General features: G+C 42.9%; 2 protein-coding genes and 1 long non-coding RNA gene across 12 annotated transcripts; 2 read left to right on the top strand and 1 right to left on the bottom strand.

The window, feature by feature from the left end:
* Positions 1-20: 20 nt before the first annotated feature.
* Positions 21-21,508, top strand: LOC6551565 (homeotic protein female sterile). 10 transcript variants are annotated; one of them, XM_026981562.1, is made up of 13 exons: positions 21-165; positions 1,377-1,679; positions 5,503-5,673; positions 5,747-7,510; positions 8,328-9,921; positions 10,127-10,285; positions 11,073-11,192; positions 11,359-11,490; positions 17,230-17,288; positions 17,584-17,707; positions 17,856-20,196; positions 20,270-20,438; positions 20,502-21,508. In XM_026981562.1, exons 4-13 carry the CDS (start codon positions 6,215-6,217, stop codon positions 20,565-20,567), a joined length of 6,060 nt encoding a protein of 2,019 aa, XP_026837363.1. In that variant the 5' UTR covers positions 21-165; positions 1,377-1,679; positions 5,503-5,673; positions 5,747-6,214; the 3' UTR covers positions 20,568-21,508. The 10 variants fall into 10 exon arrangements, with proteins under 10 accessions (XP_026837363.1, XP_026837362.1, XP_001978604.3 ...); XM_026981561.1 differs by having other exon boundaries at positions 22-230; XM_001978568.3 differs by lacking the exon at positions 21-165 and adding an exon at positions 322-665.
* A 381-nt stretch (positions 21,509-21,889) lies between these two features.
* Positions 21,890-23,372, bottom strand: LOC113564482. Its single transcript, XR_003408007.1, has 2 exons — positions 23,339-23,372; positions 21,890-21,992 (listed from the first exon to the last, which is right to left on the bottom strand). It is a non-coding gene; the product is annotated as an uncharacterized LOC113564482 (long non-coding RNA).
* An 873-nt stretch (positions 23,373-24,245) lies between these two features.
* On the top strand, positions 24,246-26,089 carry LOC6551564. The gene is made up of 5 exons (XM_001978567.3): positions 24,246-24,526; positions 24,676-24,988; positions 25,067-25,143; positions 25,240-25,651; positions 25,712-26,089. The coding sequence occupies exons 1-5, from the start codon at positions 24,303-24,305 to the stop codon at positions 25,976-25,978; spliced, it is 1,293 nt and encodes a 430-aa protein (XP_001978603.1). The 5' UTR covers positions 24,246-24,302; the 3' UTR covers positions 25,979-26,089.
* Positions 26,090-26,427: the final 338 nt, after the last annotated feature.

The following is a 26,427-nucleotide window of genomic DNA, read 5'->3' as shown; positions in this document are numbered from 1 at the left end:
TAACATGGGCGGTTGTACTCGCTAACACAATCCGATAAGTTATCGAAAAGTACGTAAAATAACTCTGGTCATCGAAGTACCTCATTGCCCGATAGTTTCAGACAAAAACGCCTGCTTATATCGATGACAGTCTTGTTTTTGTTGCGTTTACGTTACGAAATTAATGTAAAGTAGCCGACGAATTTCGGTTCTACCAGTATAAATCGATAGATACTAGCAACAGCATAAGTGTAAATTACTTGTGAATTCCCCAAAGATCCATATGAAAAACCTAAAAGTACGTGCAAATGGTTGAGAAAAGGAGAGAACGAATGCCACTAAGAGCTTGTGTGCGAGTATGTGTGACTACTTTGCTCTCTGGCTCTCTCCCACACACACTCACACAGAAGGCGCTTCTCACTCTCTCTCTCTCGGCCGGTAGCGCTAGCTGTCCCACTCTCGATTTATCAATAAAAGCAGTGCGCTAGAGCGGCATAGCCGCATGTAGCAAGCGCGTGCGCCTCGTGCCAGTCGGCTGTCCATGTGTGCGTGTGTATTCGCATTTTCAGTAATTTCGAAAAAAAAATTTTGTATATTTGATGGCGACTCAGAAGAAACTCGCGCGTTTGTCGAAAAATCGTAGCGCGTACGTATATATCGGTGTGTAGAAATTACTAAAAATTGTGGTAAAAAATGGCAAAAATTATATATATTTGTGTTTGGAGTGGAGTTCTAATTGCGGGGCATCCGATGCGAATGGAAAAATATTGGAATTTACACGATTTTAGCGCCAAAAAATGCATTTGAAAAATGTGAGACTTCAATGGACATGACATTTTTTTTTTTTTCATTTTTTTCGGTGGTGGAACAAAAGCGAACGAAAGAAGAGGAAGAAGCAGAAACGTTCGTTAGTGTGTGTGCGTGTTAGTGTGTGTCGAGTGAGGGCATGAGCATGAACGTGTGTAGTCACCAAGTGAATAATATTAACAAATAAAAAAAAACGAAAAAGATGAATACACACGCAGAAGCGCGCGAAAAGTTTCACTCGAAATGAGAAAAAACAAAAGCAAAGTATACTAGCGCTTGTTGTTTTTCGCAAGCGAAAAGAAACCGACGTGCACGTTGAAAATCTATAATTTTGTCGATTTTGTTATTGTATTTTTTGATTTAGCGGTTTTGCGGCGCCGTCGGTAACGTTAGCATACCGTTACGTTTCCTACGTAGCGCGGTGACGTACAGAAGTCGCTTACGTTGTGGGTTACGTTACATTTGTCGCTAGGGATTTCTCTCTCTCTCTCTTCGCACCGCACTCATTCTCTCGCGCGCGCAAATCCAAAAATCGGGAGAAAAAAAATAGTGCCAGAAGTGACCAATATTTTTTGTTTTTATTTTTACAGTTGCAACTTTTAACAATCGTGTACAATCTGTATGTTGTATATGTTCAATTTAAATACAACAACAATAGCAACAAAATAATGCGATATTAAGCAACAACAACAAACAAACAAACAAAACCGACCAGCTAAACTTGGCTAAACCAACAGCAACAAAAACAACATCAACATCCAGCAGCCATAACAAAGCCAAAATCAAGTCATTCGGATATATATTCGCCCATAAAAGTGGATAAACAGTAACAGAACGTGTGGATCTAATCAAGAAAAAAGAACACAAGAAGAACGAAGAAATCCAAAGTAAAAGTAAGTTTAAAAAGTGCAGCGCACGTGGCTTTAACCATGCCTTCCCACCTTTAGCCGCCCACCATCACACAGTGGAAAAAGATGTAAGCGTGCCTCTTTGGTTTGCCCCAAGGACTATTTGCAGTTTCTGCTAGTTTTCGAGTATTTGCTTAGGGGTCAGCAACCCTGCAAAATGGAGGGAAATTTTGACAGGACAGCTGCTTTTCCCCGGATTTTCTCAACTGCAGCAACAACCCCTTTTTCCCCATGCCCTTGGAAAAGTGCATTCCATGTTTATTGACAATATTCTTGTAAACTAACAGAGTTACCAAATGTTTATAGTATGATTTCGAATTAATCTTCAACTTGTACTGATCATAGTTTCTTTTCAACACGAATGCAACAACATATCGTATTTGAAAGTAAAGCATTTTAAATGATTTTTGTTTTAGCATAATATATTCGAATGACTAGAATCAATATTTTTTTAATAGCATAATTAATGATTTTTAATAACATTTTAATTAACATGATTAGGTAGCAAACCTAACAGTTAAAATCAGTAAAATATTTGCAGTTGAGTTGAATTTTGTATTAAACATTAGTTTATGGTCCAAAGATGTGACTTGTTGGAAAGATTTGAAATTAGTACTTTATTCGTTTCACTTTCACATATTGAGAGATATTCTTTTATTTTGTGAAAATAGTATCTGGCATTATTACATGGCAAATATCTTCGCGCCCTCTCCCAATTTCCATTTCTCTCTTCCTATAAAAGACATGTACAATTTTGTTTACCGGCATTTAGGATTTTCGTTTATTCGCTCTCGTTTGAGTGCAACTGTTGTTGCTGCTGCACTTTGCTGGTTGGCGCGTAAATAGTCAAACGCAATTTGTTTGTTTACTTGTCGGGCGCTAAATTGAAGATATGTTTATCGTAAATAAGCGCAAAATTGCGATTGCGGTGCGGCGGCTCGCGCTCTCTCTCTCTCTAACTCTCTCCCGAGCTGTGAATTCATTGATGCTTTTTTGGTGCCCTGCTGTTCATTTTTTTGCTACTTCTTCTGATGCCTCTGCTTCTTCTTCGGCTTCTGCATTTGCTGCATGTTGCCATGTAAACCGGCTTTAAATTCGTGCCACTATTAGCACGATTTATTAACCTAGAGGCAGCTCCCCTTTTCCACCCCCTTCCATCCGTTGCCTCTTTATCAGACTCGCTCGCTCGCTCTTTGTGCAGATACACAACGATGGCACTAAAACCTACAACAATAAATGCTCTCCTCGTCCGAATGCCACTTCACACACACACACACATGGAAAGCGACATGCCGCCATATTTGCATTTGGCTACGTATTACGTAGCCCCCTACTGTTGTCTCGCTCTGTCACACGCTTGAGCAGCTGCAACTAACTTTCAGCCGAGAGCGTGCGTTAGTATGTCTGTGTGCTTCACTCGAGAATTTTATTTATTTAAATAAAATTGATATATTTGCCCGTAGTTCAAGTGCATGGATTCTAAACAGGACAGAAATAACAATATTTAATTAATGAGTTGAGTGCTTGGTGAAAGAGCTTTCTGCTGGCGAGGTAAATAAAAATAATGTTTATTTTTCCTGCTACAAACTGTTGACCTTTGTTTATTTGTTTGAAATGAAGTGGGATTCCGTATTTAGTTTTAAAGAAGAGTTTCAAGTAAAATACAAAATATTAATATAATGAAATAAGTTTCAATCCTGGATAGTTTTTAATAGAAACACCCATTCCTAATTTCATTTCCAATGCATGCCATTGCTGTCTCTGCTTCTTCTTCTTCCGCAACTGCTGCTTCTTCCTCTACGTCATCGTATCGTTCTACGTGAATTTCTGTTGAAAACTCAAAGTCTACTGTACTACATAATTACAACCGCACGTTCGCCCGCTCTCTCTCTCTGCTCTTTTGCTTTTGCTCTCTTGCTCCTCTCTATCTCTCTCCTGTGTTTAGAGTGTGTGTGTGTTTGAGACGAGGCCAGTAAATGTTTTGTTTTGTTGTGAGAGCTAGAGAGAGTCGCCCGCTAATGTGTATTAAATATTTGTTATTCCTAATATTCCAATTATAAGTGTGGCGAGGCGAGTTTAGAATGAGCCAAATACGTCATATTCATTGGCTGGCCTTGCTGGTGTCTACCTTCGTTTGTGTTCGTTTCGTTATTCTTCCGTTTAATTTTGCGTCACAAACGCACTTACACACACTTGCATACGCACACTTGGCAACTAACAAAAACACAGTGGGCCAAATCGGACTATTAAATACAGCTTTGAATATACAGCTGATAACTGTAAAGCCCAAAGTGAAAGCGATCAAAAACAAAAAGAAAGATGAAAAGAGAAGAAAAAACATCACTTGCCGGCCGGCGACACAAAACCGTTTGTGTGTGTGTGTGTGTGTGTGAGTGTAAATAAATTCGCAACATCAACAAAAACTCTAGCTGGCTAATAAACAAATCGATGCTAAAAAGCAAAGACAAGTGCTCGTGCTGACCTACTTATTACCAAACTTATTATAAACATTAAAAAAACCATAATGAGAACCAGGGATTTTCCAATTAACTGTACAATGGATTTTAAAATGCAACTTGAATGCAATTTGTCCACTGTCATTTAGTAATATCGGCAAAAGGCAAATTATTCCACTGTATGCGTATGTGTGTGTTCGTTCTTCCTCTTTCTCGCTGACATCTCTCTCCGCTCCCTTTCACACTTAGTTGAGGGTGTTAAATAAAATGTGAGAAACGTAGAAAAGTTGGAATTACGTGCATTTTATTGCCTTTTTGGCTTGACGTTTGCATTAGCGCTGTAACAACAACAAACAAAGCGAATGAATCATGCCGAATGACAAGAATTCAACTTTAAAAAGGCGGCGTGGTGAATTTCTCTTAATGCAAACACAACACACGCCATATTCTTTCTGTGTGTTTGGACATTTGTATTGCTTGTGTGAAATTAAATTAATCATTGGCTTGTGCATTTGCATTAATGTATATTTATTGTGTTTATTGAAGGCTTTTTAAGTTTAAAAAACGTATTTTGCAGCGTTTAGCGTGCGCCATTTGCCTGCTTTGCTTGCTCTTTTTCCTCAAGTGCAAGCGAGACAGCTCTATTGTGCGGTCTGCGTATGCGTGTATGTGTGAGCCGGGCGCTCTCTCGAATTTCGAACTAGAAAATGAGAGCGCCGCTTCGCTCTGGCTCATTTTTTTTGTTCTTTTTCTTTTTTTGCTCCTTGTGGCCTGTTCGCCTCCTCTCTATTTTCGCTGTTGCTGTGAGTGCCAAAACGGCGGCAAAGTAACTACTCACGACCAAAACGGTGGAAGGGAAAAACTAAATGAAACGGCAGACACCGCAAACAAAAAAGTAAAGAAAAACGACTAAAAATAACGTTGAAATCTACAGTCAAACGCATAAAGTAATAAATACTAGGAATATTGCGAAGCAAGTGATTTGATTGTTGTTAAAAAGTGCTCGCAATTGATTGTTTTGCACTTGGCTTGCGTGTGCGAGTGTATAAGTTTTGTCGTTCTCCGTGTTTTCAGCTTCTTCCGTGTGTTCTGTTTTGTGTTTTCCGTTTTCCTGCCGCCTCCGCATATTCTACATTCTACATTCGTTGGTGTCGCATATTGTTTATGGCAACCGCCGCACTTTTAGTGAGATTGTTAGTTTCGTTTTTGTCTGTTTGTTTGTGGGCCCCATTATTTATTTTTTGTTTATGTAACCCTCCGTGGAGGAGTGTTGTGAAATGCAAATCCCAGAGTTGCAAAATATCCGAATGTGCCGGCTAACTTGGCTTTTTGTGTTTTACTCTCTTTTACAGATTTATAGCCGTCTGTGCTGTGCTAGGATTTTTTCCAATAATAAAGAAGGATACAAAGCCACAATGACTCCAGTAGCAGTTGTACTTGTAAAGTCCTTGGCCCTCGAATCAGGTGAAGCCAGCCGATTCCAATGAGAGGAGCCTGGGCCCTGAGAATCTGGAGCAGGCGAGGTGAGTAGCATCCTTTAAATTCGAAGTGCACTGACAATCCAACTAAATCGTGTATTTTCTCAATAAACCACAGTGCACAGACATTGCTGAGCATGAAGCAATCACTACGGACCACTACACAATATTATCCCTTGAACAAGAAGAGATTTTTAACCAACACCAGAACAGGAGCACCAGGATCAGGAGTTGAAAAAACGATAGGCGGCGGAGGATTACCAGGAGTAGGAGTCGCAGGAACAACAGGAGAAGGCGTTGTCAGTCGCAGGAGGAGGAGGTGGTCACCGGCCACATAAGACCAGTTCCCCCCCTAAACCCACTTTAACCCCCCTACATACCCTTATACGAAGGAATCGCTGGATCGGAGGATCAAATCAGAGGACAAGGAGGAGACGGAGGCGGCCCGTGTGTGTGTGTGTGTGTGTGTGTAGGTGGAGTGTGTGTGTTGGCCGTCTCAGTCGGATAACCATCAACCCGGATCCTTAATCCCAAGACATAAATCGCAAACTGAACCACCACAAGAACCACCACCACCACCACCACCATGTCGTCCAGTGAGCCACCGCCTCGTTACGAGCCACCCGTGGAGCCAGTCAATGGCATTGTACAGCCACCGGTGATTCCGCCAGCGGAGCGGCCCGGCCGCAATACGAACCAATTGCAATATCTGATCAAGACGGTGATGAAGGTGATATGGAAGCACCACTTCTCGTGGCCCTTTCAACAGCCCGTCGATGCCAAGAAGCTCAACCTGCCCGACTACCACAAGATCATCAAACAGCCCATGGACATGGGCACGATCAAGAAGCGGCTGGAGAACAACTACTATTGGTCCGCCAAGGAGACCATACACGACTTCAATACGATGTTCAACAATTGCTATGTCTACAACAAGCCCGGCGAGGATGTAGTTGTTATGGCCCAGACCCTCGAGAAGGTCTTCCTGCAGAAAATCGAATCGATGCCTAAGGAGGAGCTCGAACTGGAGCCGGTTACGGCCAAGGGAGGGAAAAAGAAGCAACGGGCGCCGGCTACGCCCAAGTCATCGTCTAGTGGCGCTGGAGCATCCACCGGTTCTGGTACATCCTCGGCAGCAGTTACCAGCGGCCCAGGTAGTGGCTCCACCAAAGTGTCAACCGCTGCTTCATCCGCGCAACAGTCCGGCCTGCAAGGAGCGACGGGTGCAGGCGGTGGATCTTCAAGCACACCGGGAACTCAGACGGGTTCCGGTGCGGGAGGAGCGACCGCCGCCCGACCCGTATCCGCCATGGGCGGCACGGTTTCATCGACGGCCGGCGGCGCACCGTCCATACCACCGATAAGCACAATGCCACCGCACACGGTACCCGGCAGCACCAATACGACGACGACAGCATTGGCTGGCGGCGCTGGTGGGCCAGGTGCAGCTGCAGCCAATCCCAATGCTGCCGCCCTCATGGCTAGTCTTCTAAGTGCGGGCCAAACGGGCGCCTATCCCGGTGCCCCAGGCCAGACGGCGGTCAATAGCTCCTCGCTTCTAGATGGCAGTACAGCCGCAGTAGCGGCGGCAGCAGCAGCTGCGGCGGCGGCGGCGGCGGGAGGTGCAGTGGGAGCCGCTGGAGGAGGGACAATACCAACAGTTGCCGTCAATGCCGCCAACTCCGTTCAGGCCTATGTGAATGCGGGCGTGAGCGTCGGAGTGGACGCCGTGATACCGCCTCAGCAGCCCGCCAAAATAAAGAAGGGCGTCAAACGAAAGGCGGACACAACCACGCCGACGGCCAATGCCTTTGAGTCCCCGTACGCGCAACTGGACTCCAAATCGGCCAAGATTGCGACGCGGCGGGAGTCAAATCGTCAGGTAATTGGCAAGAAGGTAAGAGTAACGGGCATCGCCAGTCGTATGAGTATGATCATAGTCCCTCAAGAGCTTGCGCATATATGTTTATATTCATGAGCCAACATCGTTGGAGTTCATTTTTTGTAATTAATTCAATGTGTGCCAATCTATTAGGTCAGCTAGATCTGTCCGAAATCATAAATTTGTATAATTTGTATTTAAAGTCTTAATTGTCACACCGAGTCTTCTTAGTTTAATTAAAGTTATCAATCAATTAAAGTTCCATTACTTTTTTGTTTTTTTGTCTTTTTGATATGTCAAGCTCATACTTCAGTCAGAATGATACAATAATATCCAATCCTAATGCACAACAAAAATCGATTAAATCATACACTATACGCCGTCCTGCCTTTTACTCAAAAACCATTTCATAGATTTGTAAATAAACCGAAATACGTGATTGGGGATTCGATTTGACCTGGAACAAATACTTAAATACAGTTAAATTTTATCCTCATGATCGGTAATCATTTTGTCACAGACATGCGAAGGGGATTTAACTTCACATGAATATAAAGAACGAAGTCCCATTCGCATGATCTGTAATCATTTATTTTAGAACCATATGATTTATTTCGAAGCTAACCCCATGCTGCTTTTTGCTCGTTTATTTTTCTTTTCTTTTGCGTTGATTTTGTTTGCACTCAACCAACCAATAAATCAATCGATCGATCAAATCAACACCAACAACCACACCAATCAATCAACAACACCAACAACAAACCACAAATCAACCAAATCATCAAAAACCGAAACGATGGGACATTCTGAACCACAGGATCTTACATTCCAGGGCTCGGGATACAATATGTCGCCGCTAGGCGTCTCCGGAGTGCCCGGACTTGGCGGTCTAGTTGCCGGCGGCGTGGCTGGTGTTGCGGTGGCCAAGAACAAGGAGAAGCTGTCGGATGCGCTCAAGTCGTGCAACGAAATCCTCAAGGAGCTCTTCTCGAAGAAGCACTCGGGTTATGCTTGGCCGTTCTACAAGCCAGTGGACGCGGAAATGCTTGGCCTGCATGACTACCACGACATTATTAAGAAACCAATGGATCTGGGCACAGTCAAGCGGAAAATGGACAATCGCGAGTACAAGAGCGCGCCGGAATTTGCCGCCGACGTGCGATTAATATTCACCAACTGCTACAAGTACAATCCGCCAGATCACGATGTTGTGGCCATGGGTCGCAAGCTGCAGGACGTATTTGAGATGCGCTATGCCAACATCCCCGATGAGCCGGTGGCCAATGCGGCACACCATCATGGACATGGCCACGGGCATGGTCACGGCCACGGCCACAGTCACGGCCATGGTCACGGACATGGACATGGTCATGGATACGGCGGCTCCTCCTCACTCAAGCACGATGCCAGCGATTCGTCCAGCGAGGACTCCAGCGACACCGAGAACGAATCAAACTCGGATGAGGAGCGCAGCGCTAAGTTGAAGATGCTCGAGTCCAAGCTGCTCGGTCTGCAGGAAGAGATCCGCAAGCTGTCAGAGGAGGCCTCCGCCAAAAAGAAGGCGAAGAAAAAACTCAAGGAAAAGAAGAAGTCAATGGGCGGCGGATCAGGCCCTGGTTCGGCCTCGCACCATGGTCACGCCTCGGGCGGCGGTGCAAATTCTGGCGGAGCAGGCGGTCCCGGATCAGGCGGCCATGGGAACGTTTCCGTGCCAGGCGGTGTCGGTGCCTTGGGTGCCGGTGGAGCGGGCGGCGCTAATCTCAACGCGCTGCTCGGTGGTTCGTTGGTTGGCCATGGCGGAGCGGCCGTCGCAGGTGGTGTTCCCAATGTGGCTGCGTTGCACAGCCAGGTTCACGAAGTCGCCATGGCCTTTAGCCAGCTGGCGGGCGGCGGTGCCGCGGCCGGTGCTGGCTTCGGTGCCGGTGTGACAGCAGCAGGAGCATCGTCGGGCGGCAAGGCGGGCACCCTGGCCGGCGCTCTGGCAGCGGGCGCAGCGGCAGGAGCCGGCGGTACGACGGCTGGCAGCGGTAAAGGTGCTAAAAGCAAGGGTGGACGTGGCGCAAAGGGCGGCGGAGCCGGCGGCGTTGGAGCTAGCAATAATGCCGCTGCGGGCAATGCGGCTGGTGGCGCAGCGGGAGGTGCAGCGGGCGCTGGATCTGTTGGAGGTGTTAGCGGTGCAGGAGCAGCGGGCGGCGGCAATGCCTCCAAGCGGGCCAAGGGCAGCAGTTCGGCGGGCGCTGGCGGTGGTGTTGGTGGCGCGAATGCCAGCACCGGTGGTGCCGGTGCGCGCGGCAGCAGCAAGAAGAAACCTAGCCAGGTGATGAACTTTGACTCCGAGGAGGAGGACACGGCCAAGCCAATGTCGTACGACGAGAAGCGCCAGTTGTCGCTCGACATCAACAAGTTGCCAGGTAAGATTATAGTGCTCATCTTGTCTCTTTTCACTTAAACACGAATTAAGATCGATGGATATGGCAAACATACTGCTTAGCAGCATCCATTTATCTTTTTCAATAAATACTCGCCCAAACGAATTTCCAAACAAAGTTTAGTGCATTTTATTGATCCTTCAGTTCCTGAAAATGCCCTCGAAACTAACTTCCATTCTGTTCGCAGGTGACAAGCTGGGCCGTGTGGTTCACATTATCCAGAATCGGGAGCCATCGCTGCGTGACTCCAACCCCGATGAAATAGAAATCGACTTTGAGACGCTGAAGCCGTCGACGCTGCGCGAGCTAGAAAGCTATGTGGCGTCGTGTTTGCGCAAAAAAACACGTAAGCCATATTGTAAGTTTGTAACTAAACCGAGACCACAACAAAAGCCAAAGCAAATGCAAAAGCAAAAGCAACAGCAAAGCAGCAAGAACAGCAAAAGCTAATAAAAATTTAAGTACCAAGACCAAGTACAAGAGTCAAGTTAGAGGCACAACTAAGAGACATCAGACAACTGAGCAATCTATATCCAAATCCATATTCATTGCAATCATATTGAGATCAAAAATAAGAACAGAAGAACCCATTTCCATTTTGGCTTTGCTGACTGCGCTTCCAAATTTGATTTTAATTTCGAACCGAAAACCGTAGTGGTCATGTTTAGTTAGTTAAACTCGAAAAAAATATAACCAAATGTATCAAACTGCAAATCCTTATGATTAAGATTTTCAACACTCGAGTTTCTATCCAGTTTATCTGTAGCTAGCAAGTGCATGCAAAAAAAAAAAAAATTAAGGACAAAGTAAATAAAAAAAGAACCCTTCCCATTTCCTCAAGTAGCTTGTGAATGCTGTGGAAGTGCCGATGTGTTACAGAAATCTCTAAATTACAAATTCCTTATGTGATAACAACACATTTTTGATATTGGGTTTTGATTCTCAAGAGATTTTTATAACATCGCTAATGACATTGCCGCTTTACCTTTTTTCCCGTCCAAACATTTGAATACATTTTGTTTCGAGCATGATCCTATATCCCCCGATCAATCTTTCCCCGCCCTCTCCCGTCATCTCGCTACTCGTTGAAAATCAATCTGAGTATAAACAATTGTCGTTTCTCCGTTTCGCAGATAAAAAGCCTTCTGGCAAGTCGAAGGATGAGCAGATGGCCGAGAAAAAGCAGGAGCTGGAGAAGCGCCTGCAGGACGTCACTGGCCAACTGGGGGCAAGCAAGAAAACCGCCAAGAAAGGTAGGTAGTAACCGTTGAGGTCATCAACGTGCAATTCCCTAAATATAACTGGAATTTACCACTTATTCATTACCAAATCCAGTTGGTAGTTGCTCTTTTGCTGACCACTTCTGACTGCATTCAGCGATGCTAATACTAATCCCGCATCATTTACCATTTCCCGCAGATGAGTCCGCTTCGAACAAGGTCGAGGCAGTGCAGCCGGCGAATCCCGTGTCGTCGAGTTCCAGTTCCAGCGATTCATCGTCGTCGAGTTCGAGTGATAGCAGTTCGAGTGACTCGAGCGACAGTGAAGCAGGTTAGGACGCGTTTTGTTTGTTTGTTTATTTTATACAATATTTTTTTTGATTAGTATACATAGAAATATGCAAATATAAATATATATGTATATGTATATATGTATATATATATATATATATATATAGATAGATGCGTTGTTTGAGAAGCAAACAACAAACTCACTAAACACACAAAAACCGATACAGATTCAGATACAGATTGCGATTGTAGAGACAGACCCACAAACAGTAAGCGAGTCGGCATAAATTTTATTATATTATCGTTTAACATTAGGTAACTAAATACATAAGGCGAAGTGGAGGAGCGGGGCGGGGCGGGGCGGTCGTGGCTTGAGTCAGAGAACAGAAGATTCGATCGAACAGTCTAGGAACTAGCAAAAACCATAAAACCCGTTGAAAATGTAAAAATATGTATGAAGTCGCACAGAATCAGGAGACTTGAACAGAGCGAATGACTTAATTAAATGAGTTGGATATAAATAGGTTTATCTAGTTGTAATGCAATAGCTACACCATTAGCGAGCGCAAAAACGTATGCCAATGCAGATGATTGTGTTTTTCTGCCTAACATTTATTTCTATCACTTTTAAGTTAGCTTTCAAAAATTCACACAGACACGCACACCCACATTGAACTACGAATTAGAGGGAGACAGACGCAGACACTGAGTCCACAGGGGAGCGAGCGAGAGGGGAAAATGATAAGGGTATCATTTGTATTTGAAGACCGACTGAAAAACACGAAAACCCACTTCCTTGTCTCGCTCTAATAGGGTATTATCTTAAATTATTGAATTTAGCGCATTTTGTTTATGTTTTCGTGTGCTAAACAAGAAAAGAGAATAACAGGACGACCCCAGACTGTACAAAAAAAAAATTGAAAAATTTCCATTTGCCAATCGTCTGATATGCGAGGCCCACGAAAAGGACATCCAACTCTGATAAACTTCTTTTTTTTTTGTTTTTTTTTTTTTGCAATCTGTTTATTTTTACTGGAATGTGTTGTTTTAGAAATGCCCAAGAACCAAGTTCATGACAAAGTGCAATATGCATTTACTCTAAGAAAACAAATGCACCCGAATATATGGAGTTTAGCGACGTGAATTGAAAAACGAGTAATATGTGTCAGTTGAATCAATATTTAAATGTATTTTATTCAAATATTTCGAGAACGGACATAGCCAAGCCCATATGGGAAACAAAACATGTTGAAGATTATTAGTTACATGGCAGAGTTGTTAAACAAATTTGCTGAAGGAACGTTTAAACTGAGGTTTTTGTTTCGATTCGCACTTGAACCACGTCAGAGTTGGGTGATTGGTCATCGTTATATCAGACGTTTGGAAAGACCCAATAAAACATTTACACTTCCCCATTTTTTATGAATCACTTACACTAAATACAAACGAGAACAACACGAACAGAACGGCAACATTTTATATAACTGATATATATGTATATATATATATATATCTATATATATATAAATCTAGGTCTAGTACATACTTAATTATATATACACACCCACACACATATATATCATATTTAAGCATTTGTAGGTATTAAACGAATTGTATTTGTAAATGAGAAAAATCTTACACAACACACATACAAAACTATCTAAAATGAGAACATTATGCGAAAAACACACACTCTTTACTACTTTAAGTCTTTTGAAAAAAACAAAAACCATTCTAAAAAAAGAACAAGAAAAACCTTATTATTACCAATATTATGATTATTATTATTATTATTATGATTATGATTATTATGAGAATATGCTGAAAAAATCGTGAAGCAATTGTGTATTGGGGGCAGCCAATCTGAAAATGAAAGTAATGAATTCCAACTCCAACCAATCAATCAACCAATCAACCAACCAACCAACCAACCAAACTCAAACCAACCAATCGAACCAATCAACAAAAATTTAAAGCTCTCCATCAAATCTACAAAACAGCAGAGAAACAATTCATGATTTATAAAAGATCAACGAATAAATATAAATAAAAACTAATCATTTACAATCCACACACATGTTAACCCCTCAGAAGTACCATCCATCATGAGAATATATCTCAGAGGCAGCTTACTAGCAATCTTCATCGATCACCATTGTATCTATTCCCAACTAAAATCAAATGTTGAAATTATCCAGGGTTTTGCACTCTACCTACTAGGCTAGGTGGCCTTTAGACCATATAATATGTATCGCATATTATCGGCGACATAAGAACAATCTTCTCCGCCGACTTCTTCTCGGGTGCAAGTCCCATACTTCGAATACAAGTTCGAATACTTCTGTGCCAATTTCACATGTTTTCTAGTCTTTTTTCTTGATATTTCCAATATGTTAACGAAACTCCATTACGGCGATCCTAAATCATGCTGTTTGTAATTGTAATCCAGCCGATAGGTCTTTTTTTTTCGGTAAGCTGATCAAAACACGCACATTCAAACCACCTACACAACGTAACAGCACTGTGTGTAATATATAATAATAATTATGCAAATGAACAATAAACATAATATGAAATTCTTAACAAAACTGAATGAACCAAATAGATGAAAAAACTAACATATGCAAAAAACGTATGCAATTCTCGATACACTTGCAGACAATGTGTAAAGACAAAGAAAGTATGAAAAGCTTCGAAAAGAAATGGAAAGAAACACCTATCCGCAAAAATTTCAAATACGTAATTCGAAATACAACCTAAGGAGAGAATACGTAAGAGAAAAGTGACACTGAGAATAATAACACCGAGAGAAAGAGAGCAAAATGGGGGGGATTACCCAAAATTTAAATTAAAGGGTAAAGAAACATTGATGAATACTTCACTTTACTTTTAATTAAGTCGGCTGACTATTGTGAATGTTAAATTTGATGTTATTAATTAGTTTAACGCTTTTAACCTCAAAAAGAAAGGGAAAAAACAAGTGTTTCCAGGCGGAGCGAATGGAACTAAAACACAGCAATTAGCACAATTCGCAAGCAATAGCTCGCACTTAGAAACTTAGAAACGAGAATTGCCTAATATCACTCTGTATTTGTATATCATTAGTTCGTGGTTAATTGTTTGTTGATGTCATTAACCTAATGTGTATAAATGTGGGAGAACCGTCATCCGATAAAAGAATCGCTTCCAGAGATCACTTCCAAAAGGACTCCATGAGTGAAAACCCTAAAAAGACAGTAAATAATAAATAAAAGTTAACACATAAAAATCGAAATGTATTGAAAATATCCAAAAGCAATCATCGGTAGTAAAAAAAATCGAATACTTAAAGTGGGGTAACGAAATCGTGTCCTTTCATCTATCTATCTCTCTTTCTCTGTCTCTCTCTCTCTATCTCTCTTTCTGTGTCCTTGCCAATGTGGCTGTCTCTGTCTGTAGAAGTAACGGTATAACTAACGGTATGAGAAAAGTGGAACGAATCGGAATGGAACCAAGCGTAACGTAAATAGAGTCTTTTGCTCTAAGCTTACTAAACTCAAACTAGTTATATATACATAGCTATACTTACATAGATAGACGTATGCTATACATATGATCAAAAGAGGTATAAAACAAAAACAAATACAAAAAGAAAACAAATAATTAAATGTATTTTGAAAACATTTTATTATTTATTTTTCGGCTGTCGGCTTTCCCCTTTACACATTGTTTGCACGTTTTTTTCAAAAAAAAAAAAAAAATAACAAAAATAAATATATATATATTATATTACGAAAATATACAACAAAAAAATGCATAAAAGAGAAGAGAAGGATTGATGATATGACGAGATGATAATGCAATGGAAATAAAGAAAAATTAACAACACAAATTGCATAAAATCAATTTAAATATAAATTTTTACTATTTAATTAAATCAAATTTAAATCGCCAGGAGGAAAATGAAATAAATTACAATCAACAATAACAATGAATAATAACAACAAACAAATGCACTCTACACAACTTGTAACAATATTTAATTTGAATTTGAAAAACTCAGCGGTCGAAAGCAAGCAGTTTTTAAAGAGAGCCAATCAGTTGAGCCAACAAAACAGCCAAGAAAATATTTCGATTATTATGCCCCAGATTATTAATAGATTTAGGTTTTTGTTTTCAAATCCGATTGCCTGTGCTTCAGGATCCGCACATTTTATACTTACGTGATATAGTTCTTGTACTTTCTTTGTCGAGGTCACCACACCCCGCAATCGCTTTTTTCAATTATTTAGCCCTCCCAATATTGAAAATGGTTTTATTTGAAAGCCCCATTATTGTAACACGTTATTCAAGAAAAAAAATTAAACTGCAGGTTAATGCAGCCACACCAACATTACACACATGTAAACACGATTAAAATCGTTTCGTTAGGAGCCGAAAACATAACTTTTCGAGCGAAAAATTTAAAATCAAAATGAGGTATGAGGTAGTGCATAGTGCATTTTTGGTTTCAATTTGCACAGGCAATTTGCACAAGAAGAAAATGAGGAAATAAAATAAGGTATAAAATAAAATAAATGAAAGGATAAATAGTTAAAATCTTAGGGAAAGAAAGGTGGTAGAGGGAATAAAAAGAAAGAAAAAAGAGCAGACGACGCGAACTACGTAACGTAACCCGACACACGAAAACAAATACAAATACAAACAAACCAACACACACACATTTAGCATTATGAAAACACACGCATACAATTAAATATTTATAGTAAAAACAATAATAATATTTATTATTAAAAAATGGCAGCGCAACAGCAGCAGCGAAACAAACAACTAAACTAAACTAAACTAAAAAAAGCAATGAATACAACAAACAAAAACGAAAAATGAGAAAAGAAAATGTTTATTAAAAAAAGAAGAAAAAAAACTATCTGTGTGTTTTCTCATTACCGCCAAAAATTCATTTCTATTCACAGTGGAGAGATAACTTAACGATAAACATGCGAAAGTAGCGATTATTTAACAAAACCGATAAAAATTATCGATTGGAAACCCCGATGGTTGGTTTGGTTGCGATTACCCAATGTCCTTTATCCATTTGGCTGGAACAATATAAAAAAAGGAGGGGTGGACGAGGGGGTCTCTGGCCGTTCTTTTTCAGTTCATTTACAGTTTAGATATTGAAAAGTGAAAGTGGGCGAAGAAAGACAGATAGACAGAGAAGTGCAGAGAAGAGAAGAAAGAGTGCCGAAAAGCGGCCGCTCATCCACCAAACTCCAAAAACCACCACCACGATAACCCACCCACCACGACACAATTGTTTCATCGATCGGCATTGTAAGAGGTATTTTTAATACACCTATACTATATCTATATTTATTGAAAATTCGTAAACCACCGCTCATGTATTTTTTGTACGACATGTATGAATACGATCTAAGTCCCAAAATTCACTATCGCTTGTGCCTGTTTTGGGGTGGTTTTCTATGTGCTCCAAATTGATCCAAATTCTCGATTCCATTTATGAACCAACTATATTCATGAGTGTAAAGCACTTACTGCTTGGTTTTAAATGTACTTGAAAAACAATTTAAGTTTCAAATCGCCTAATTTGACCTGCGTTTTCAATTATTCTTCATTTTATTAACCAATTCGACATAGAGTTCCACCCCGGTATTTTTCCCAGCTTTTGTTGCTGCTAATTATATTGAACCCCATTAGCTCTGATCCTTTCCTGCGATCTTGGTCGCCGTTCCTAGCCAACCTCTCTCATTCAAAGTTTTGGTTATTCCCGCTTCAACAGGTGATGGTGATGATCGACCGCCGCGCAAGAAAAAATCCCGAGACTCGAATGGAAGCAATGTAAGTACCTAACTCCAATGACTCCATGTCAGGGAGGGAATCCGGAACAAAATACCACACTACATACCTATAATTATTTCGATTATTTATTATCTGATCAAAAGAAGATACATATGTATGTATGTATTTGCATAATTGATGAAACAAGGTGATAATTTCCGAAATAATCAAGTGTTAGATGTGCAGCGTACTTGTTGACTGCCGTGATAACCAGAGTTAATGTAACACATGTCCATCTACCTTTTCCCATACCCTCTCCCCACGCCTCGTCTCCCCTTGAAATCTGTTCTCGCAGGTAAATAATCCAAGTATAAATGTGGTAATGGGCGGCAACCTGCCGAGTGGCGCCCTCTCGCCGACGACCATGCTGATGGGTTTGGACCATGTGGTGAACTCTAACACGCCCACATCACAAATGTGTAAGTACAACATAGTCGGTGTATATGGTCACAGAGATTTGTTATTATAGTCCAGAGGTTTCTGTGAACCATGCGCCCGATTCGTGTGAAGTGTGTAACTAACTAGCGTTTCTTGTGTGACTCCCTATCTCCCGTGATCCTCGTGTAGCCAACATGATGGGCAATGCCAATCCGCTGACGGCAGCTGCCATGCTAAACAACAACAATAAGACATCGCTTCCGGGTAGCAACTTTGGTGGTGCGCCCGCTCCCGGGAACATGATGCATGCCAGCGGCGGCGTTCCAATTTCGGGTGCTGCAGTTTCGGCGGCGACGGGGCAGCAGCACAACAAGAATGGACCAAATGACTTGAGTAAAGTCCCGCCGGGTGGCCCCATCACCGCCGCCCTGCCGCCGCACAGTTTCGCCGGAGGGGCAGCAACGGTGGCCACCAGTCAATCGAGCGGCGGCATTCGCATAGCCAGCAATCTCCACAAGCCGTCCGGTCTGGGTGGCGGTGATCTAGGCGAGCATCATGCGGCACTTGCTGCTGCCCTGACGTCTGGCGTAAACAGCACCGGCACTGCTGGCGGCGGCAATAATACCGGGAGCAGTAACAATAACGGCGGCAGCAACAATAATGCTAATCCACTGGGCGGATCGCATGGGGATGCGATGGCCAATGCCTCACTGGCCTCGGGCCTCAAACAGATACCACAATTTGATGATCCCGTAGAGCAATCGCTGGCCTCGTTGGAGTTCAGCGCAGGCTCTACGGGCAAATCGGGGCTGACGGACAACTTCTTGATGCAGCAACACCTAATGCAGCCCGCCGGAACCCAGCAGCAGCAGCAGCAGCAGCAACCTTTTGGCCATCAACAACAACAGCAGCAGCAACAGCAGCAACATATGGACTATGTCACTGAGCTGCTAAGCAAAGGAGCGGAGAATGTTGGCGGCATGAATGGCAATCATCTGCTGAACTTCAACCTGGACATGGCGGCGGCCTACCAGCAGAAGCATCCTCAGCAGCAACAGCAGCAGCAGGCTCACAACAATGGCTTCAATGTTGCCGATTTCGGTATGGCCGGATTCGATGGTTTAAATATGACAGCAGCCTCATTCCTCGATCTGGAGCATTCGCTTCAGCAGCAGCAGATGCAGCAGATGCAATTGCAGCAGCAACAGCAGACGCACCAGCAACAGCAGCAGCACCAGCAGCAACACCACCAACAACAGCAGCAGCAGCTATCCCAGCAGCAGCTGCAGCTAACCCAGCAGCTGCAGCAGCAGCAGCAACAACATCTCCAGCAGCAGCAACACCAACAACAGCTGCATCAGCAGCAACAGCAGGTTGCTAACAAATTGCTGATTATACCCAAGCCCATCGAATCGATGATGCCCAGTCCGCCGGACAAGCAGCAATTGCAGCATCATCAAAAGGTGTTGCCGCCGCAGCAGTCGCCCTCGGACATGAAGCTTCATTCGAGCGCGGCGGCGGCGGCTGCGTCAGCGCAGGGCAAACTGGCGCAGGCCTTCAAGGCCAACGAACAGAACCTAAAGAATGCCAGCTCCTGGTCCTCCCTGGCATCGGCGAACTCCCCACAGTCGCACACGTCGAGCAGCTCGAGCAGCAACAAGGCAAAACCGGCCATGGACTCGTTCCAGCAGTTCCGCAACAAAGCCAAAGAACGCGACCGTCTCAAGCTGCTGGAGGCAGCCGAGAAGGAGAAGAAGAACCAAAAGGAGGCCGCCGAGAAGGAGCAGCAGCGAAAGCACCATAAGTCATCCTCGTCATCCTCGTCGGCTTCGGCGGCTGCGGCCCAGGCAGCAGCCGTTGCAGCCGCAACAGCGGCGGCGGCAGTGGCATTGGGAGCTGCAGCGGCAGCGGCGGTGGCCTCCAGTGCCTCAAATCCTTCTGGCGGCGGCAGTAGTAGCGGTGCCGGTTCGGCCAGCCAACAGGCAATCACTGGCGATCGCGACCGTGACAGGGATCGCGAGCGGGAACGTGAGCGTTCCGGCAGCGGTGGCGGTCAGTCCGGCAATGGAAACAACAGCAGCAATTCGGCCAACAGCAATGGACCTGGCAGTGCGGGCAGCGGTGGCAGTGGCGGCGGCGGCGGCAGTGGGTCAGCCAGCGCCGGTGGACCGAACAGTGGCGGTGGCACTGCCAACAGCAACAGTGGCGGCGGCGGACCAGCGCTGCTTAATGCCGGCAGCAATAGCAATAGTGGTGTTGGCAGCGGCGGCGCCGCCAGCAGCAACAGCAACAGCAGCGTCGGCGGCATTGTGGGCAGCGGCGGACCTGGCTCCAATAGTCAGGGCAGCAGCGGAGGCGGCGGTGGAGGGCCAGCCAGTGGTGGCATGGGCAGCGGCGCCCTCGACTACGGTCAACAGGTGGCGGTGCTAACACAGGTGGCGGCCCACGCCCAGGCGCAGCATGTGGCGGCCGCTGTGGCCGCTCAGGCCATTCTGGCCGCCTCGCCCTTGGGCGCCATGGAGAGCGGAAGGTAATCGCAGTCCCACAAGACCTAATCAGCTAAGCAGCTCAATCTGAACGTAAATTTTTCATAATAATTGCAGGAAAAGCGTTCACGATGCCCAGCCGCAAATATCGCGCGTGGAAGACATCAAGGCGTCGCCGGGCGGCCAGGGTCAGAGTTCGCCGGCACAACAATCGCCGCAGGATCGGGCGGCAGCCAAGCGAGCCGAACAGCGGCGGGCCGAACAGGAGCGGCGCAGGCGCGAAGCGGTAAGTAAACCAACGGATATCCCACTTGAATTTAAGCCTAAGCCAAATGTCCCTGCTTTGCAGTTGGCTGGCCAAATCGATATGAACATGCAGAGCGATCTCATGGCTGCCTTTGAGGAGACGCTGTAGGCCAAGGCCCGGAGAAAGTCGACCAACCGGGGCATTAGCGTCAACGGCATCACCACAACCACTACAACCACCTCATCATCCTCCACCTCCGGCGGCCAATCGAAGCGGCGGACAAGGCGCCAGCATCGCACCACGTTGGACAACGGCTTGCAAGAGCAAAAGCAACACGGCTAGGACAGCAACAACGACGACGGTTCGACACGGAACCGTCAGAGCAAACATACAAAACATAGAAAACATAGAAAACACACAAGCCAACCAACCAGCAAATTAAGGAAGCAAACAGCTAAGGTTAAAACCAAGAAAGCAATGTTCTAAGGCGTAAATAACATACGTACATTTAGTGAGTATATATAATGCATATACGGATGGAGCGAGCAAATGAAAAATAATGTGAAAGCCGTCAGCGAAACCCATCCGCAGCAATCCAGCAGCAGTAATAATAATGAAAAGAAAATGGCAAATTTCCTTCGGTTAGCAAATTATTCTTCACAACTTTTTTTAAAAATCACTTATCATCTTCGCTTATTATTCTGTATTACAATTACGATTATGATGATGGATCGTGGCGACAAAGGTGTCCGCACATGTTTCCAAAGCTTATTATTTTTAATATTATTGATTGCATAGGCAAGTTTAGTTCTTAGTTACAAACATAATTGATAATGCTTATTTTTTTTTCATAATTGTATACACACACCTATGCTTAAAGTTGTTAACTAATTTAAAAAAAAAAAAAAAAACAAACAACAAAAAAAGAACAAACTAAAGAAAATCGAAACAAACTCAATTTTAAAAATCCAACCGCAAGGGAACGGTTCAGTCGAACTTGTCGATACACGAATTCTTATTAATTTAATTTACCGAAAGAAAATGTTATTAAAAATGTAGTCCGATCCCCATTCCCATGTCATCCTACGGACCGCTATGAGCAAATTCAATGGAATCTTATTGTTTTTCGATTTTAATTCGGCACATCACCCATACACCTGTAATTTATACACACGCCAAGGAAACACACACACACACACATTATCACACTTGCAGACACTGGGAAGAAATCCAGCACGATCCGCAGAACCAGAACCACAAACCAATAATATGGATACAAACTTAGTTATTAAGTCACAACATTTTTGTATATGACGCGCCCAAACAAAAACATTGAAAAAAAAAACTGAAAGTAATATGACATTTTTTTCTAATGACCACAAGCCTTCGCAAGTAGGTGCCAGGATGCTATCCCTCAATTGCAGTGACAATTCAGTAAATTAATGATACATGTTTGGAGTCTCTGCCGTCTTCCATGTGTATTCTTCGTCTACATTTTCACCATCTGCATGCATCCGATTCTCCTCGTCAATGTGTCCTTGTATATAGATCCATGGGTCCTTCCAGATCATCTTTCCATCGGGGACTCTGATCCTGAAATAGCCGTAGGATTTATGATAGCAACTATCTGTGTCGAATCATCAAATCGTAATTGTACAATGCACTTATTTTATGTATATCTGACATAAGTTTGGGGTTCTGATTTCTGTTTATTCTGTGCGTAAGCCTGTGTGTGGGGGTGTGTGTGTGTGTGTGTGTGTGGTTGGTTGTGGTTGTGGTTGAGATTAGGGATGCGTGGGTTGTCTTTGTATATAGAGGCGGTCAATAGGTGCGTGTCTTTCCCCCAATTACACTCGCAGGAAATTTCGTTTTGTTTGTGTAAATGAGTTATTTTTTTTCGAAAGCGAGTAAAGAACAGAAAAATGATCACAAATCAACACTTATTCTATATTAAAGAATATATATATATACATTTATATAAATATATATATATATATTTATATATTTAAATACGAAAAATAATGTATCTAGTAATACATATACAAAAATGAGAAACATTTTTTTTCTATACTTAATTTTAGCATTTAATTGAAAATAAATCGCACGAGGAGATATACGTGAAATGTATGAAAATAAAAGTTGGGAAAAACCAAACGATTCAAACAAAAGAAGTTTTTAATTCAGTCAATATATACATAGATATATATAAACATGAATATATATAGTAAAACCTCTATATATATTGACATCCCTGATGTGGACAACATATTTGCATATATGAATATAACACCAATATATATATATATATATATATTTTAACATCACCCGACGGAAGAACGAGACGCATTTGATTTTGTCTAATCTGATCAAATTGCCCTAGTTCTAGCAGATGCATTTGGCATATTAGCATATAATTGTTGACCTTTTGTTGTTACCTAACGAGGGCATTAACTAGACCACGATGACAATGATGATGATGAGGAGTAGGATAGCAGGATAGCATGATATCATGATAGCGGGATAGCTGGATAGCTGGATAGCTGGGTCGAGTCGATGAGTATGTACCATATAGCGAAAAACTCACTAAAGAATCACTTTTCTGAAACGTAAAAGCAAACGATCTTAGCCTTAAGCGCCTACCGCTAAACAGAAAAACTTTAAAGCAACGTTACGTGCGGCACGTAATGCAGGAACTAATAATACTATTATTAATAATAATAACTATTACGATTATGAAGCAGAAAATCAAGGGGAAGTGTTTTCGCTGGCAGAAAGGGTGGATATAGGAACCATTACATTTACATGACATCATTTTGGCCCCTTTAGCATTCTCTAGATATATACAACAATTCTTAGTAAGCCTATAATTAATGGAGGAGAACGTAAACAGAAAAATCGAAGGAAACCAATTAACAAGTAAAACATAAAACATATTTTACCTTTAATGCGTACACTTAGTATTAATGAAATGGCCGACAAAAGCAAAAAACTAAAAGAAATGAAACAAAAAATAAATAAAAAGCAAAAAACTAAAGAAAACAAAGAAAATTTGCAAAAAAATAAACAAAAGTTCATAAAAAAAATAAACTATCGTGTGTTTTCATTCAGCAGTTGTACGCTAGACGAGAAACTGTAAGTAATTTAACCTTTTGTTCACACTATAAACTAATGCGTACACTTAATGAGTTCAATTCGGGTGTTTGAATCTAACTGACTCGCTACTGCGAGGGCATCGCCTTTTATTCATTCTTACATAGGTTCTTATCATCTAATTATATAATGCAGCGCTTGTAAGACGCTGCAGTCTGCGTTGGTCAATGCAGCTGAGGTTTATCTCAAATCTATGTTTGAAGCCTATGACCGCGCTAGTCACCTCCCGCGTGATCATATCTCTTGACACTTCGGCAATAGACCACTGCAACCGTACTTATCTGTAGTTGCCACTTATGCTGTCCCGTGACATGTTTATTGCAGCCCTTAAATAGAACATGTTTATAGATTGTCTACTTATCATGTCTAAACACATGTTTAGACACCTTTTGATAACGCTAATCGTTTGATAATCTTATAATCGAAATTAATAATAGCGTAGAATATAGAATAATACATTACAATTTAATAATACGTATTCTATTTAGACGATTAATCAATAACCGTATAACGGTATATGCAAAGTAGTCAATATATTGAGCATTCATTGCTTCTATTCGCTTTCTTATCTCGATTTCCAGCTGAAACAATATGAAAAAGGGGGTTTCCGCGATTAATGAGCTCAATCTACCTACACTTAACAAGCTCACAAGTCCAAATGCGATAAGGATTTTTGCAGCATCAGCACCTTGGGTCCTATAAAATGGCTCCCCAGCGAAATGCGGAGATCAGTTGACTTTTGAATTCGTCGCGATGTTTCCGATTTACGCCGTGATCCTGGGCCTTTCATTTCTTTCCATACTGCCACAGGATGCAAGTGGAACGTGTGAACTTAAAACCGCTTCTCCGTGTCCGCACGTTTTGATCAATTTTGGCTCCAAGCACATATTATCCACTTCCCCGGAAACATATAAACGGGAAGATGGCGAGACTATTGAGCTTTTCTGCGCCACTGGATTTTCTATAACCCAATCCAAGTACGGTTCGATTCTCTGTTAGCTTTGCCAACAAAAAACCGACGTTTTTTCACAAATTTGTTTTTCCAAAAGAGTAATTCCCATATTTGATAAACACGTTCGCTAATGCCTTCGCTAGCATCTGCAAATAAACATTTTTGTGTTTTCAGTTCTTATTACAACTCTCTGGTATCGGATGCATTGACCAAGACTTCACTTACAATGAAGTGTGGCCATAATAACTATTTTACCTATAAAAATGAAGCAGCTCCAAATTTGATGGTTCGTTGTCGGACGGAAGTAACACAGTTGTTTGAGAGCAACACAAGTTTGCCAAATTGCACGGACATGACCCTCGTTGTTGGTAGAAGTTTCGGTAGCATGGGTTTAATGAAAAATGCGGCATTGTGCTATGATCTCGGCGCCGCTCAATTGAAATATTTGGGTTACACGACATTCCCAGAAACCCAGATCGTCGGACCGGTGGGTGGATTGCAGTAACTTTTCGAGCACAATATCTAATATTTCCATATATTCTTCCACTTCCATGCACATGTGTAGACCCATTTGGGCCAACTTAACGATATCGGATTAAATATTCTTGTCAACTACCAAAAGACTCTATTCAAGACCATCAGGTGAGTCAAGTAGGGGCTGCCATCCCTGGCTTTACGGATTTGTCTTTGATCAAAATCATCGTTAACATTGTACTCTTACAATACCTTTTCGAGCAGCCAGATGGAACTTAGTGAGTACTTGGCAGGGGAGAAGTTGTTCACGGAGGATACTTTCCAGGTAGGCAGTCTGGTCCAGGATGAGATTGCTGGCAGGAATTTGGTCGGCTACGAGGGCCTGATGACCACCATCTGGTTGAGGGCGCTGCGTTTGGGCAACTGGAAGCACTGGACGACAGCAATGCATGCTGCCGTCGGTGTCCACTTCGACGTTCGCTTGGGTGTCTCCGGAGCTCTGGAGCCGCCGATGGTCCCCGGACAATCGTGCAACTCAACTATATCTTTCCGCATTGAACTGGCGGATGGCAGAGCCGTGCACATTCCCACCCACATTTGGGCCCATTTGAACGCTGTGGAGAAGACCGGCACCGGACAAGATGAGTTCGTCATCATTGGACACAACTCGCCCTTTGTGCGTGGATGTCATTGAATGCGTAATGCTCAGCAATACTCAATCCTTTCGATCTTGCAGTACCGCAGTAACTCAAGCAGCTTGTGCCCCTCGATGTGCAACCAGGTGTCCTGGCTGCGGAACAGCCTCTTCGCCAGCCTCCACGAGTTCCCCGCCTACGGAATGGTGCAGTGCTGCCGGGTGGAGGATGTGGCCCACAAGCTGGATAATTTCCCCGGTCCCTTTGAAAATGTGAATCCCACCACGAAAACCGAAGTCACGCCACCGACACTAGAATTTCTGTATCCAGAGGTTCTTGGAAAAGAGACCAATGTAGATATGTATTAACTTTGTTCAACATTTTAATGAAACGTGGACGTCAACAAATGCGTCATCTCCACATTTCAAAGGATATTATTCCTCTGTTCCACCAAATATACGATCCTCAAGTTACAGTCAGCGCATATTTGAATTTTTAAGTGGTATACAACTCAATGCTGAACTCAATGCACAGTAATGCTGAATTTTCTTCATTTCCATTTGTTAGGCGTTAATATACCCTATAACAGTACTCTACTCGTCTCGCTGGATCTTCCTCTCAGTGGCAGCCAAACGAGCGTTGGCATATTCCATTCTGTGGCCACGTTTATTGCGAATTCCTGCTGGTGACCCAAAGTGGATGGGTCACGGGTTGGGGGAGGTCACGGGGCCAGCGCATACAACTGGTGGCCACAAGGGAGCGGAATGTCAAGTCACTTTCATTATCAACAAAACAAAAGAAGGACGGTCAACGGCAT

This window comes from Drosophila erecta, unplaced genomic scaffold (assembly GCF_003286155.1).
Source record: "Drosophila erecta strain 14021-0224.00,06,07 unplaced genomic scaffold, DereRS2 tig00000126-arrow-pilon, whole genome shotgun sequence".
NCBI classification, from domain to species: Eukaryota; Metazoa; Arthropoda; class Insecta; order Diptera; family Drosophilidae; genus Drosophila; species Drosophila erecta.
This window is presented reverse-complemented; position numbering and strand designations above follow the sequence as displayed.